The sequence below is a fragment of the Neophocaena asiaeorientalis genome, unplaced genomic scaffold (assembly GCF_003031525.2).
Source record: "Neophocaena asiaeorientalis asiaeorientalis breed wild unplaced genomic scaffold, Neophocaena_asiaeorientalis_V1.1 scaffold338, whole genome shotgun sequence".
Lineage (NCBI taxonomy): Eukaryota > Metazoa > Chordata > Mammalia > Artiodactyla > Phocoenidae > Neophocaena > Neophocaena asiaeorientalis.
In genome coordinates, this window is record NW_020175405.1 from 415,123 (window position 1) to 430,071 (window position 14,949).

The 14,949-nt window shown below is 39.9% G+C and overlaps 1 protein-coding gene across 1 annotated transcript in view; it reads left to right on the forward strand.

Annotated features, from left to right (window-relative positions):
• The first annotated feature begins 3,309 nt into the window (after positions 1–3,309).
• The window catches only part of LOC112414488 (centrosomal protein of 78 kDa-like), a 15,630-nt gene continuing 3,990 nt past the window's right edge, over positions 3,310–14,949 (forward strand). Inside the window, 3 exon segments of the mRNA XM_024766964.1 lie at positions 3,310–3,314; positions 6,358–6,496; positions 14,645–14,740. Coding sequence (XP_024622732.1) covers positions 3,310–3,314; positions 6,358–6,496; positions 14,645–14,740 — 240 coding nt within the window.

Consider the following 14,949-nt stretch of genomic DNA (forward strand, 5'->3'; position numbering starts at 1 on the left):
GATATGTATGTTCCTATGACCATTTTCTTGATTGTTTTGGGTTTATTTTTGTGGGTCTTTTTCTTTTCTTGTATTTCCTGCTTAGAAAAGTTCCTTTAGCATTTGTTGTAAAGCTGGTTTTGTGGTGCTGAATTCTCTTAACTTTTGCTTGTCTGTAAAGCTTTTGATTTCTCCATCGAATCCAAATGAGATCCTTGCTGGGTAGAGTAATCTTGGTTGTAGGTTTTTCCTTTTCATCACTTTAAATATATCCTGCCACTCCCTTCTGGCCTGCAGAATTTCTGCTGAAAATCAGCTGATAACCTTATGGGGTTTCCCTTGTATGTTATTTGTTGCTTTTCCCTTGCTGCTTTTAATATTTTTTTCTTTGTATTTAATTTTTGTTAGTTTGATTAATATGTATCTTGGCATGTTTCTTCTTGGGTTTATCCTGTATGGACTCTCTGCGCTTCCTGGACCTGGGTGGCTATTTCCTTTCCTAGTTTAGGGAAGTTTTCCACTATAATCTCTTTAAATATTTTCTCAGAACCTTTCTCTTTGTCTTCCTTTTTTTTTTTTTTTGCGGTACTCGGGCCTCTCACTGTTGTGGCCTCTCCCGTTGTGGAGCACAGGCTCCGATGTGCAGGCTCAGCGGCCATGGCTCATGGGCCCAGCCGCTCCGCGGCATGTGGGATCTTCCCGGACCGGGGCATGAGCCCGTGTCCCCTGCATCGGCAGGCAGACTCTCAACCACTGCACCACCAGGGAAGCCCTGTCGGTTTTTTAAAAAAAACATTTATTTATTTACTTATTTGGCTCCGCCAGGTCTTAGTTGCAGCACGTGGGATCTTTGTTGCCATGTGCAGGATCTTCATTGCGGCACGCAGGTTCTTTAGTTGTGACATGTGAACTCTTAGTTGTGGCATGTGGAATCTAGTTCCCTGACCAAGAATCAAACCCAGGACGCCTGCATTGGGAGCACATACTCTTAGCCACTGGACCACCAGGGAAATCCTCTCTTTCTCTTCTTTTTCTGAGACCCCTACAATTCAAATGTTGGTGCATTTAATGTTGTCCCAGAGGTCTCTGAGGCTGTTCTCATTTCTTTTTATTCTTTTTTCTTTATTCTGCTCCTCAGCTGTCATTTCCACCATTCTATCTTCCAGCTTACTTATTCGTTCTTCTGCTTCAGTTATTCTGCTATTGATTCCTTTTAGTGTATTCTTCATTTCAGTTATTGTGTTGTTCATCTCAGTTAGTTCCTTAATTCTTCTAGGTCCTTGTTAACCATTTCTTGTATTTTCTCGATCTGTGCCTCCATTCTATTTCCAAGATTTTGGATCATCTTTACTACCAGTACTCTGTATTCTCTTTCAGGTAGGTTGCTTATTTCCTCTTCATTTATTTGGTCTTGTAGGTTTTTACTTTGCTCCTTCGTCTGTACCATATTTTTTTGTCATCTCATTTTTTTTGATCATTGGGGCTGTGTTCCTGTTTTGCTGGTTGTTTGGCCTGAGGTGTCCAGCACTGGAGTTTGCAGACTGTTGGGTGGAACCTGGTCTTGGTGCTGAGATGAAGCCCTCCAGGAGAGCTAACACTGATTAATATTCCCTGGGGTCTGAGGTTCCCTGGTTTGGAGTTGGCACTCCCACAACAGGAGCTCAGGCCTGACCCCCAGCCCGGGGACCAAGATTCAGCAAGCCATGCAGCACGGCCAAAAAGAAAACAAGGCAACAAACAAAAATGAGCAGAACAATAACAAAGAATAAAAAATAAAATAAAATTAGAAAAATAAAAAATATATTAGAAAAGATAAAAATGTAAGAACAACAACAAAGCAAAGCAGAACCACAACAGCAGAAAAAAAATTAAAGAAAGAAAGAAAAAAAGCTGGAAAAGGCCTTGGCGGGGGTGGGGGGGCGGGTCTCAGGTGAGGGAAGCTTAGGTTCAGGACCCGCATGGCTGGAGGGGGTCCTGGAGGGCTGAGGATCAGACCCAGTGCCCCAGCAGCCTCACCAGGGCTTGAGCGGCCAGGGGAGACACTTACCACATTCCCCTCTGATCCCCAAATACCCCAAAGGTCTTTCCCCATCCCCGCTGATCCCCTCGCAGTGCATTAGCACCTCCGATCATGAGAATCCCTCCCCTCTCCCAGCCACCCCTCAGGGGTGCTCATCCCATCCCACCTCCACTTTTCCTCCCTCCGCTTTCCCCCCACATCCTACCTCGTTGTGCAGGGATTCCTCCCGTCCCCTTTGGTGCCTGAGGTCCCTCACCAGCACCTGGTTGGTGCCCTAGTTGAGAGGAGACACAAACTCCATGTCCTCCTACTCTGCCATCTTGACTCTGACTTGTCTAATTACAATTTTATTTTTAAATTATATAATACTTTTAATTTAAGGAACTATCTTTTAAAATCCTTGTCTTTATTTTTTTATTATTATTATTTTTTTGCAGTACACGGGCCTCTCACTGTTGTGGCCTCTCCCGTTGTGGAGCACAGGCTCCAGACGCACAGGCTCAGCGGCCATGGCTCACAGGCCCAGCCGCTCCACGGCATGTGGGATCTTCCCGGACCGGGGCACGAACCTGTGTCCCCTGCATCGGCAGGCGGACTCTCAACCACTGCACCACCAGGGAAGCCCTAAAATTCTTGTTTTTAAATTCTCAATTTAGACAATTTACAAGATAAGGATGGACTATGAAAGTAATATTTTAGTAATCAAATTTAAAAGGTACCTTCTACCTGAAACTCAATTCTTTAATTGAATTATATATGAAGAGAATTGTCATAGGATTCCTGCTGTGCCAAAGCAACCTAGTAATTACAGTACAATAAATGGGTCCTGCTGTACTTTTCGTTAGTAACTTGAAACCATGAACCTCAGATTGGGACCCAAACTCACATGCCAGAACTCGAAGCCAGCCTAAACCAGGTTGGGACTTCAACCCATGCGGCCAGGCCTCAAACCCGTCCAAAGCCCATGGTCTTTTAACTGAGATCACACACCTGGTTTCAGGACTTAATGAAGCCCAGGTTGCTGATGTCTCATTTCAGAAAAAAGTCAGTGAGAGACAAGGTGATAGGTAAGAAACGGATTTATTTAGAGAGAAACACTCCACAGACAGAGTGTGGACCATCTCAGAAGGTGAGAAAGGCACCAGGGTATGGGGTTGTCAGTTTTTATAGGAGTGGGTAATTTCATAGGCTAATGAGAGGGAGGAGTATGCTAACTGTTGTGGGGAACAGGTGGGGATTTCCAGAAATTGGGTCACTGCCCACTTTTTGGTTGGCTTTGGAAATGTCATTTAGCTTGCTGATGTGTTACGATGAGGTATACTGAGGCTTAAGGTCTAGTGGAAGTCGACTTGTCCACCATCTTGAACCTATTTGATTCTAATCAGTTTATGTCTTGTCCTCAGGCTATGTCATTCTTTTAAATGTTGTGCCCTGCCCCCTCCCCTCATGTTTCATCTTTTTTTTTACAATGTTCAGGCTGTAAATCCTGAAATCACACCTACAATATATGTGTGTAGGCCTGAAAAGAGTTAGTCAGGATGCGTGGATCTTACAGCACTTGGAGGATTGCCAGACTGAAGAATTCCTTTTTAAAAAATTTTTTAATTTAATTTAATTTATTTTTTTATACAGCAGGTTCTTATTGGTCATCAATTTTATACATATCAGTGTATACATGTCAAACCCAATCGCCCAATTCAGCACATCACCATCCCCACTCCCCATGGCTTTCCCCCCTTGGTGTCCATATGTTTCTCCTCTACATCTGTGTCTCAACTTCTGCCCTGCAAACTGGTTCATCTGTACCATTTTTCTAGGATCCACATACATGAGTTAATATACGATATTTGTTTTTCTCTTTCTGACTTACTTCACTCTGTATGACAGTGTCTAGATCAAACCACGTCTCCACAAATGACCCAATTTCATTCCTTTTTCTGGCTGAGTAATATTCCATTGTATATATGTACCACATCTTCTTTATCCTTTCATCTGTCAATGGGCATTTAAGTGGCTTCCATGACCTGGCTATTGTAAATAGTGCTGCAATGAACATTGGGGTGCATGTGTCTTTTTGAATTATGGTTTTCTCTGGGTATATGCCCAGTAGTGGGATTGCTGGGTCATATGGTAATCCTACTTTTAGTTTTTTAAGGAACCTCCATACTGTTCTCCATAGTGGCTGTATCAAATTACATTCCCACCAACAGTGCAAGAATTCTCTTTCTGACTTACTTCGCTCTGTATGACACACTCTAGGTCCATCCACCTCACAAATAATAACTCAATTTCGTTTCTTTTTATGACTGAGTAATATTATATTGTATATATATATGTGCTGCATCTTTTTTATCCATTCATCTGTGGATGGACACTTAGGTTGCTTTCATGTCCTGGCTATTGTAGATAGAGCTGCAATGAACATTGTGGTACGTGACTCTTTTTGAATTATGGTTTTCTCAGGGTATATGCCCTGTAGTGGGATTGCTGAGTTGTATGGTAGTTCTATTTTTAGTTTTTTAAGGAACCTCCATACTGTTCCCCATAGTGGTTTTATCAATTTACGTTCCCACCAACAGTGTATGAGGGTTCCCTTTTCTCCACACCCTCTCCAGCATTTATTGTTTCTAGATTTTTTTATGATGGCCATTCTGACCGGTGTGAGATGATATCACATTGTAGTTTGGATTTGCATTTCTCTAATGATTAATGATGTTGAGCATTCTTTTGTGTGTTTGTTGGCAATTGGTTGTAATTTTCTTTTTTTGTAGTATCTTTGTCTGCTTTTGGTGTCAGGGTGATGGTGGCCTCATAGAATGAGTTTAGGAGTGTTCCTTCCTCTGCAATTTTATGGAAGAGTTTGAGAAGAATGGGTGTTAGCTCTTCCCTAAATGTTTGATAGAATTCACCTTGAAGCCATCTGGTCCTGGACTTTTGTTTGTTGGAAGATTTTTAATCACCGTTTCAATTTCAATTATGTCTTCTTCTTGGATTGATCCCTTGATCATTAGGTAGTGTCCTTCCTTGTCTCTTGTAACATTCTATTTTTTTATTTTTTTATTTTTTGCAGTTCGTGGACCTCTCACTGTGGTGGCCTCTCCCATTGCAGAGCACAGGCTCCGGATGCACAGGATCAGCGGCCATGGCTCACGGGCCTAGCCACGCCATGGCATGTGGGATCTTCGCAGACCAGGGCACGAACCCATGTCCCCCGCATCAGCAGGTGGACTCTCAACCACTTCGCTACCAGGGAAGCCCAACATTCTTTATTTTAAAGTCTATTTTATCTGATATGAGTATTGCTACTCTAGTTTTCTTATGATTTCCATGGAATATCTTTTTCCATCACCTCACTTTCAGTCTGTATGTGTCCCTAGGTCTGAAGTGGGTCTCTTGTAGACAGCATATATATGGGTCTTGTTTTTGTATCCATTCAGCAAGCCTGCATCTTTTGGTTGGAGCATTTAATCCATTCATGTTTAAGGTAATTATCGATATGTATGTTCCTATAACCATTTTCTTAATTGTTTTGGGTTTGTTTTTGTAGGTCCTTTTCTTCTCTTGTGTTTCCCACTTAGAGAAGTTCCTTTAGCATTTGTTGCAGAGCTGCTTTGGTGGTGCTGAATTCTCTTAGCTTTTGCTTGTCTGTAAAGCTTTTGATTTCTCCATCAAATCTGAATGAGATCCTTGCTGGGTAGGGTAATCTTGGTTGTAGGTTCTTCCCTTTCATCACTTTAAGTATATCATGCCACTCCCTTCTGGCTTGTAGAATTTCTGCTGAAAAATCAGCTGTTAACCTTATGGGAGTTCCCTTGTATGTTATTTGTCATAGTTATGTGATTTATTTTTTTTAATTCTAACATCTATTATACACAGCTTAGATATATTGACTTTCTGATTATTCTTCTGATTCTTTATCAGTCCCTTTACTGATGTATTTTCTTCCAAAAAACTACATTTTCTTCCAGTTTTTGTCTGATAGTGAAAAATAAAATTTTCATTTGCAGTATACTGAGAAAAAATGTTTACCTTGGATCTTCACTTGGCTTCTGTGAAAGAAACTTCATAAAATAATATGGGCAATTCCCATTACTAATCCTAACCATGTACAACAGAGGTCTACAACCATGTAGACCACAGCATAAATAAGTTACTGTAATTTTACTTAGTCATTGCCTGTTTTAGACTAAGAAGCAGTGAAAGACATTTATAAATAATGATACCTCAGATCACTTTTGTTAAACGTCCTCTAATATTTGGATATTTGGTATCTGGCTTGTGCTGTCTTTTATACAATGTTGTCTTCTTTCTTTGCACTTTAGTGTAACAACTTTGTGATTTCCTATCGTCTTCTTCAGACACTCAGGTCCATCAGAATTTCCTGTGATTGTGACAGTAGAGAGTCCTTCCTCCTCAGAAATCAAAGAGGTCAATGATTCCTCAGAAAGTGTTCAGGAAGAGCCAGAGAAAATCAGTTTGAAACAAGAAGCATTGCCGGTACAAAGTTATCACTTTAAAGCTATAGAGAAGATTATTTTTCAAATGGAAGCCTGATTGCAACACAGCACACCTTGTGTGAGGGTTCTGTGTTCTCCTCCCATCTGCACTGTATCCCCTTGAATGGTTCCCTAAAGCTTAGACCAAGGTGAATGGTGGACATTTGAACTCTAAGAAATAAAAATCAAAACATGTCGGTAGTAATATATTTTCCTTTCCTTAGAACCTTAGGATATTAGATTTAGGGAGAACCTTAGTGATCATAAGGTAAAGAAATTGAGTTCTGAATGAATATAGTCAGCTGATAGCTGAAATAAATTCAGTAGGAATATTAAAAATTTCTCAGTATATAAAAAAGAAAGACACAATGGAAAATATGATAGAAATACGTTAGAGAGGCTGCATCTGGGAGATCCAACATGTTACTATTAGAAACTCCAGACCCAGAAAAAAAAAATGGAGGGAAGCTGTCAAAAGGGCAAGAAAATCCCCCACTGCTGAAAGTGGACATCAGGCCTCAGTTTTAAAATAGTTACTCAAGTTTTGAGCAAGGTGAACAAGAATAGACATACCTAGGCACCCTTCATTGTGAAACTTTAAAATACTGAAAAAATAAAATAAAATAGAATAAAATACTGAGAGATTTAATTATTTAACATGATTTTATTTTCGTATGAAATATGAAACATGAAAGGTTTCAGAACTAATTATCCCATTATTGTAGGACTATGGGAATTACTCTTTGATGTTCAAAAGAGAAAGTTAGATTTTTATTTTTTTAATTAAAATTAATGATAATATAGAGAAATTTTAAGAAAAACTAGGCACCCTTCATTGTGAAACTTTAAAATACTGAAAAAATAAAATAAAATAGAATAAAATACTGAGAGGATACATCCATTTCAGAGAGAAAAATACTGGTCACCTAAAATAAAAGAGTTAAAATCTGACTTTATCATAGTTGTCATCAGCAGCACGAATCCTGGAAGGTGTTAGAAAGATGCCTCCAAAGTTTTTCAGGCTCATAATTTTCACCCTAGGGGTTTGTATCCAGTCAAACTATCAGTCATAAGTGGAGGCTGAATAAGATATTTTGTACACAAAGAAATTTGAAAAATTTCCCTCCTGTGCTACATCTTAAGCTATAGAGTACGACAAGACCCTAGAGCATCTAACCCGCATTCCTTGTCATTTTAGATGCGTTGTATTCATTTCCTTCACGAGTAGACCAGGAGATTGTATTTCTAAAAACAATGATATACACTGGGGAAGACTAAGAAGTTTAAACACTGGGACCACAGAATAGCAGATTCAGAATGCACTGAGAACCCTTGCGGCTCTTCTCCATTTTGACAATACACTACAATGATGGTATCAAAGTGTTTATCTCGAGGCATATTGTACTTACTAGGTATTAGGCACAGTTGGAAGGGAGGAGGGAGAGGAAGAGGAGAAGGAACTTGAACTCCAGAGGAAAAAAGGCTATACTGAAGCCTGCAACTGAGGAGGATTCTGACCCCACCTGCAGAAGTATCCCCATGCTCAGATGTGCATGTAGGACAGAGGGTGGAGTTAGTTAAAAGTGTGGCTGAAATAGGGGAGCACATTGAAGGTTTGTGTCTGGAGGAGTGGACTCCCAGCCCCGCCCTCACGCTCCTGAAATATGACATAAACATGAAGCAAACTAAACTATGGTTGATTTTTAACCTACTATTGATGAGGAAGAGAAGAATCCACTTGAACTTGACTCTATAGATGTCCCCCTTTTCATTGACATACAGGGGTAATGACCACCTATCTAATTTGTTGTCCAAACCAGAACTTGTCCAAACTCCTTACACTTCAATAGTGTAAGGAGGTGCTCTAATGCTGTAACATCAGGACAACAAGTATAAACTGGAACAGCTCAAGGAGGCTTAGGGTATGTGGTCACCCTGCACAAGGGCAGTGACACTGACACAGTATGGAACGAGGTGTAGTCTATACACAGAGACACAGTAAATCTGCAGTCGGCAATATTAATTTACTTGTAATAATGGCAATACTGTCTTGGTTTGCAGCTTTTATTGTCAACTTGCATGTAATAACAAATAACTAACATAAACTATACTTAGTATGTATTTGCATTCACTTGGTATGTATTGAAATGCATTGTGTACCAGTTTGTACTAAGTATATATTAGGCTCTAAGTGTTTTTGCATATATTAACTCATTTAATCCTCTGAATAGCCTTATGAGGTTGGTGCTAATATCATTCCCACTTTTGAGAAAAGGAAGCTAAGACAGAGAAGGAACTTGCCCAGGCTGTACGTAATTTAGGGTTGGATTGAGGCTTTGAGTTTAGGCTCTCTGCCTGTTCTCTTAAACCTTACTCCCTACTGACTCTCAAATAACAGAAGACTTAACTGCACATAGAACAGAATATAAATTTCAGCTTTGACAACGTAAAAGCTAGGTTTGGAAGGTAGACAAGAGGTAGAAAAAAGGCAAAATGGTATGAATGTCCTCATTTTACAAAGCATGACATTGAGAGAGTTTATAGTTGATCAACAATTTAAGTTTTTAAGTATATCACTACAAGTCAAAGAGATCATGAGCAGTGGAATAACTAATGATGACATAACTTTACTGAGCCGTGTGGACATAGGAAGAGTGTAAAGGAACTAAACCCTTACTTAGTAAATTAGAAAGTGAACAGATAATGCCTCAAATTTAGTCAGAAAATAGTCATATAAGAGTATTACCTGGAAATGGAGAAGAATTCAAACTAACAATAGCTGGACCTCCCTGGTGGTGCAGTGGTTAAGAATCTGCCTGCTGAGGCAGGGGACATGGGTTCAAGCCCTGGTCCGGGATGATCCCACACGCCACAGAGCAACGAAGCCCATGTGCCACAACTACGGAGCCTGTGCTCTAGAGCCTGTGAGCCACAACTACTGAGCCCACGTGCCACAACTACTGAAGCCCGTGTGCCTAGATCCTGTGCTCCACGACATGAGAAGCCACTGCAATGAAGAGTAGCCCCCACTAGCTGCAACTAGAGAAAGCCTGCACACAGCAATGAAGACCCAAAACGGCCAAAAATAAATAAATAAGAATAATAAAATAAGAATAAAAAATACCAATAGTTGACGTAAACCTCATAAAAAAGGAAATCCAAACAGCCAGTAAACACAGAAAAGTGTACAACTTCATTATGTAATAAGAGAAAAGTGAGTCCAAACCAACAAAACTACATGCCAATCAGATTGACAAATACATAAAGTCTGGTAGTATCAGGTATTGTAGACCTGGAGTACTATGGGAATCTTCTACCCTGCTTATACTGGAGTATAAATCGACACAACTACTTTGGAAAGCATTTAGCACTCTCCATCAACTGAAGGTATATAAATAGCCTGTGACCCAGCAGCCCTCACCCCCGCCCTGTGTAAATGCACCAGAATAACCGGTACAGCAGGATTCCTGTCCATGATTTGCATTAGCACAAACCGAAAACAAACCAGATGTCCATCAAGAGTCAAAAATTAAATAAATTATGTGTATTCGTACAGTGGGAAAACTATCAAGCAATAAAATTGAATGAACTAGAGCAACAGGCAGCAACGTGGATGAATTTTTTAAACCAATGTTGAGTGAAAGAAATAAGATAGAAAAGAATTCATAAACTATGATCCTCTACATAAAGTTAGATGTTGACAAAACTAAACTCTTTTGTTAGGGATGCATGCAGGTTAAAGGAAATGATTGTGGAGAAATGAGGATGGTGTTTAACCGGGAAGAGGGAAGGAGATTGTGATGAGAAAAGGATATGGGGGGTTTTTGAGATGCTGACAAGTATCAATACTTTCAGATTCGAGTATTGGTTATGTAAGTATTCTCTTTTTATTTGTTACATTGACAGTTTTGTTCTGTGCACTTCTCAGTACGCATATTGTATTTTACAATTAAAAACCTGAGTAGGGCTTCCCTGGTGGTGCAGTGGTTGAGAGTCCGCCTGCCAATGCAGGGGACACAGGTTCGTGCCCCGGTCCGGGAGGATCCCACATGCCGCGGAGCGACCTGTGATATGGAAGCTTATCTCCATTTTATAGATGAGGAAGTTGAGGCCTAGAGTTATAGAACTTGTCCAAGGTTATATAGCTAATGGGTAGTGCCAGACTCATTTGCCTCAGAGAATCTGAATTTTTACAATATAATCTAAAAGAGAAATTTAATTACTAATTATAAGCAAAAAAATTGCACATTAAAGAAGATGACAAGTTTTCATCTATCCAGTTAGAGAAAAACACACAGCCTGTCTTTCACACACGTACTTCTTGTATTGGCAGGGATTTTCCTTATTAAGCAATTATTTATTGACCGTCTACGTTGTGCTAGGCACAGGTGCTGGGGATAAACACTTAATAAAATACACCCCCTATCTTCAAATAACTTGCACTCTAAGTGAGGAAATAAGCCAACAGTTATAGTAGAGGTTATATACCAAGTGATACATCGCTGATGGATGGCAGTATAAAATCTCAGACATCTTTTGGAAAGAAGTTTGGAGATAGGTACCTCAAAGCCTTAAAAATGTTCATTTGCTTTGATCTCAAACTCATTTTTATAGGTTTATTGTAAGAACGTTATTCTCAATATGGAAAAAAGCCTTCATGCATAAAAACGGTTATTTTGTCTTATAATATTGAAAAGTTGGAAAGAATTTAAATGTGTAACATGGTTAACCAGTAAACCCACTCAGTGGAATATTTTGTAGCCCACACACACACACAAAAATCAAGGTTATGAATCCCCTGATTATGACAAATGATTGATTTCAATGTTAAATGGAGAAAAGGTGAACATAAAATTTGTTATCCAATATAATGGGAGCTTTGTCCCAGAAAAATCACCCTAGCCAGTGTACAGAAGGGAGGAAGGGAGAGCAGATGACAGGAAGGAAAATTATTCCAAAGCCTTATCATTAGTCTTATTTAAGTAATAGAATATCAAGCAATTTTACTTTCTAACTTTTTTGGTGCCATATTTCCATGTAAGGGACATGAATTACTAATACTTTGTAGGAGGAGGGTACACTTTTTCACAAAAATTTAACACTGTGTTCTAATTCCCTCCATTAGAGGGAGAAACTATTTCATTTAACTGCACTTTGATGTGCTATTTAGAACCAGTCAGGAATTTTGGTCTACTTTCCTCTGACTGTGGTGAGGGCTTTTTGTTTGTTTGTTTATTTGTTTAGAATTTCTTTGAAACCTGTTTTAGAAGATTGATTAAATCATTATATTAAAAGTAGAGGAATTTTACAATTTTTTCCCCCTTTTCCCCATTGAAAACTTGACTGGCTTTAGTAATGAAACATTAAAGAATTTGAAGTTCTTAGACTCTCAATTTTTTAAACATGTTCTGAATATAAAAATATATGTTCATTGAGCAAGTGTTTGAAAACAATGAACAACTTCTTGAAGGAAATAAAAGCCACCTCTACATGTACACACATCTAATCTGCTCTTTTGTCTTAAAAAAGTATCAAAAATATTTTGCCATGTCACTAAATACTCTTCTACATCAGAGAATTTGATTAAGCTTATGCATCATCTCCCAGGAAAAACGCACAGATATATTTTGAGTGTAGAACTCCTGAAGCCCATTCATTAACTCTGGTTGAGACCTGTTGTCATTCTTTTCTTAGTGGCTTCATAGCGCATTCCTTCATATGGTGAGCTATTTTTGTTTAAACCAATCCCAATTTGGAGGCTCTTAGCTTTCTTCTAGGGTTTGGTTATAAACAATCTTATGACATCATGTTGGTAGATAACTCCTTGCCCACATCTTTGATTTCCTTAGGGTAAACCCCTGATGTAGGATTGTTGTTAGGTACCAAAAGCTACTCTCCAGAAAGTGATACCAGCTCCTATCCCAATGATGGCATATAACAGAGTTCCTCATTCTTTAAGTGATTGTTCAAAGCAGTTAAAATGTATAAATATACCGTACTGTTTTCATAAGTATAGGTATTCTGATGGTTTATCGCTGCATAAGAAACCACCCCAAAACAGCGGCCTAAAACAATGGCAATCATTTATTTTGTTCACGAACCTGGAGGTTGAGTAGAATATTAATTCTTTTACTACACTCTTACTGACTGAAAACAATACCTACTTGACTAGCTCACAGTTCTGCAGGTCAGAAGTCCTGGCACAGCGTGACTGGGTTTCCTGCTCAGATACACACTGAAACACGTGGTTCCCTCCTGAGAGTGTTAAAGCACGTGAAATTTAAGTGTAAACATTGAGCCCCAAATGTTGGATGTTCACCATAATTTGTGTGGGTCACAGAGCTGAAATCAAGATGTCAGTCTGGCTGTGTTAGCATCCAGAGGCTCTGGGAAAGAATGCTTCCAAGCTTCTTCGGCTTGTTGGCATAATTCAGATTCTGCAGTTGCAGGAGAGAGGTCCCCATTTCCTTGCTGGCTGTCAGTTGGGGGACAGTCTCAGGTCCTAGAGGCCTCTCGCTTGCCTTCCCTGCCACAGCATTGGACTTCTTCAGAGCCAGCAATGGAGAGTCTTCCTCCCTTTTGTACTTCAATTCAGGAAGAGTTCAGGTCCTTTTCATGGGGTGCCTGAGTAGGTCACATCCACCTAGAATAATCTCCCTATCTTAAAAAATCAACTGATTTTGAATCTTAATTCCATCTGCAAAATCCCTTCACTGCAGCACCCAGATTTAGGGTTTGATTGGATAAGTGGAAGGTTTGTGTACTTCAGTAAATAGGAGTCTTAGGGGCTCTGTTAGAATTCTGCCCATTGCAAGCAGTGTCCCCACTTCAAGGACTGAAGTGTCTTAGTTCCTAAAACTCCTGAGAGAGTTTATCAGTGTTCATTTTATTTTATTGATCTTGGTGAATGGGAAGGCTACCACCTCTGTGAACAGGAATGACACCCAGCTTCCTGAGTCCACAGTGTGGCTCTGCTACTTAGTGGTGTGCCTTGGCTGTGCTGCTCTACTTACTCTACTTCTCTGCCTCTGTTTCCCTCATCTGTAAAATAACATGGAGTTAGTGATTGTTCTTTCCTCATAGGGTTTTTTGAATAAATTTATTTTATTTATTTAATTTTTGGTAAACGGGCCTCTCACTGTTGTGGCCTCTCCCGTTGCGGAGCACAGGCTCCGGACATGCAGGCTCAGCGGCCATGGCTCACGGGCCCAGCCACTCCGCAGCATGTGGGATCTTCCCGGACCGGGGCATGAACCCGTGTCCCCTGCATCGGCAGGCGGACTCTCAACCACTGCGCCACCAGGGAAGCCCTATTTATTTATTTTTGGCTGCGCTGGGTGTTTGATACTGCTCACGGGCTTTCTCTAGTTGCGTCGAGCGGGGGCTTCTCTTCGTAGTGGTGTGCGGGCTTCTTATTGAAGTGGTTTCTCTTGTTGCAGAGCACGGGCTCTAGGCGTGCAGGCTTCAGTAGTTGTGGCACGTGGGCTCAGTAGTTGTGGCACGTGGGCTCAGTGGTTGTGACACAGGGGCTCTAGAGTGTAGGTTCAGTAGTCGTGGCACACGGGCTTAGTTGCTCCGGGCACGTGGGATCTTCCCGGACCAGGGCTCGAACCCGTGTCCCCTGCACTGGCAGGCAGATTCTTAACCACTGCGACACCAGGGAAGCCCCCTCTTAGGGTTTTGATGATTAGATTATTTAATGCCCAGGGAACTCCAGGAACAGTGCTTGACTGGAAATTGCTTTAAAAGTGATTACTTTAAAAAAAAATGATTTTGAATCTGCAATTCAGGTATGTTAAGCATGTTCATTAATAGGACTTCCTACTATAAAGAGACCCACAAATAAAAATAGAATTTTTCTTTCTTGGTCTTAACTATTTATTTCTGACTTGCTATGTTATACGCATATGCCTTTTATGGTGGGTTGCCACAAATTTATGTTGGAAAAAGTGGAATTTAAATAAATCTTTACTATGCTAATTTGGTAGATTTTGATAATTCATTTCACTATCATGGTATGATATTACCAGTAGCAGACTAAAATCTGAGTTCACTTCTGGCTCTGCCCCTAAATCCTGATGAGACCTATAGCTGGAAAAGGCTTTTAGGTATTATACTACGAATTAGTTATAATATTTACTCTGTTTAGGAAAAACTGGAGGAGTGCCTAAAGCAGTTAAAGGAGGAAAGAGTAATAAGACTTAAGGCTGATAAATGAGGCAAACAATTTCTTATACTTTTGAGAGTGTTTTGGTTTTATTTTGATTTGATTTTAAGCCATATACACATAGTTTGTAAACTTTAAAACTGTAATATGTTGCAAATTGGTTGTATCATATGGACTTTTGCATTTACTGGTATTTAGTGATCATATGACCTATATTCCAGAAAGCATGTTTTTAAAAATGTGAAAATCTCGTTTTGTGTGTGTGTGTGTGTGTGTGTGTGTGTGTG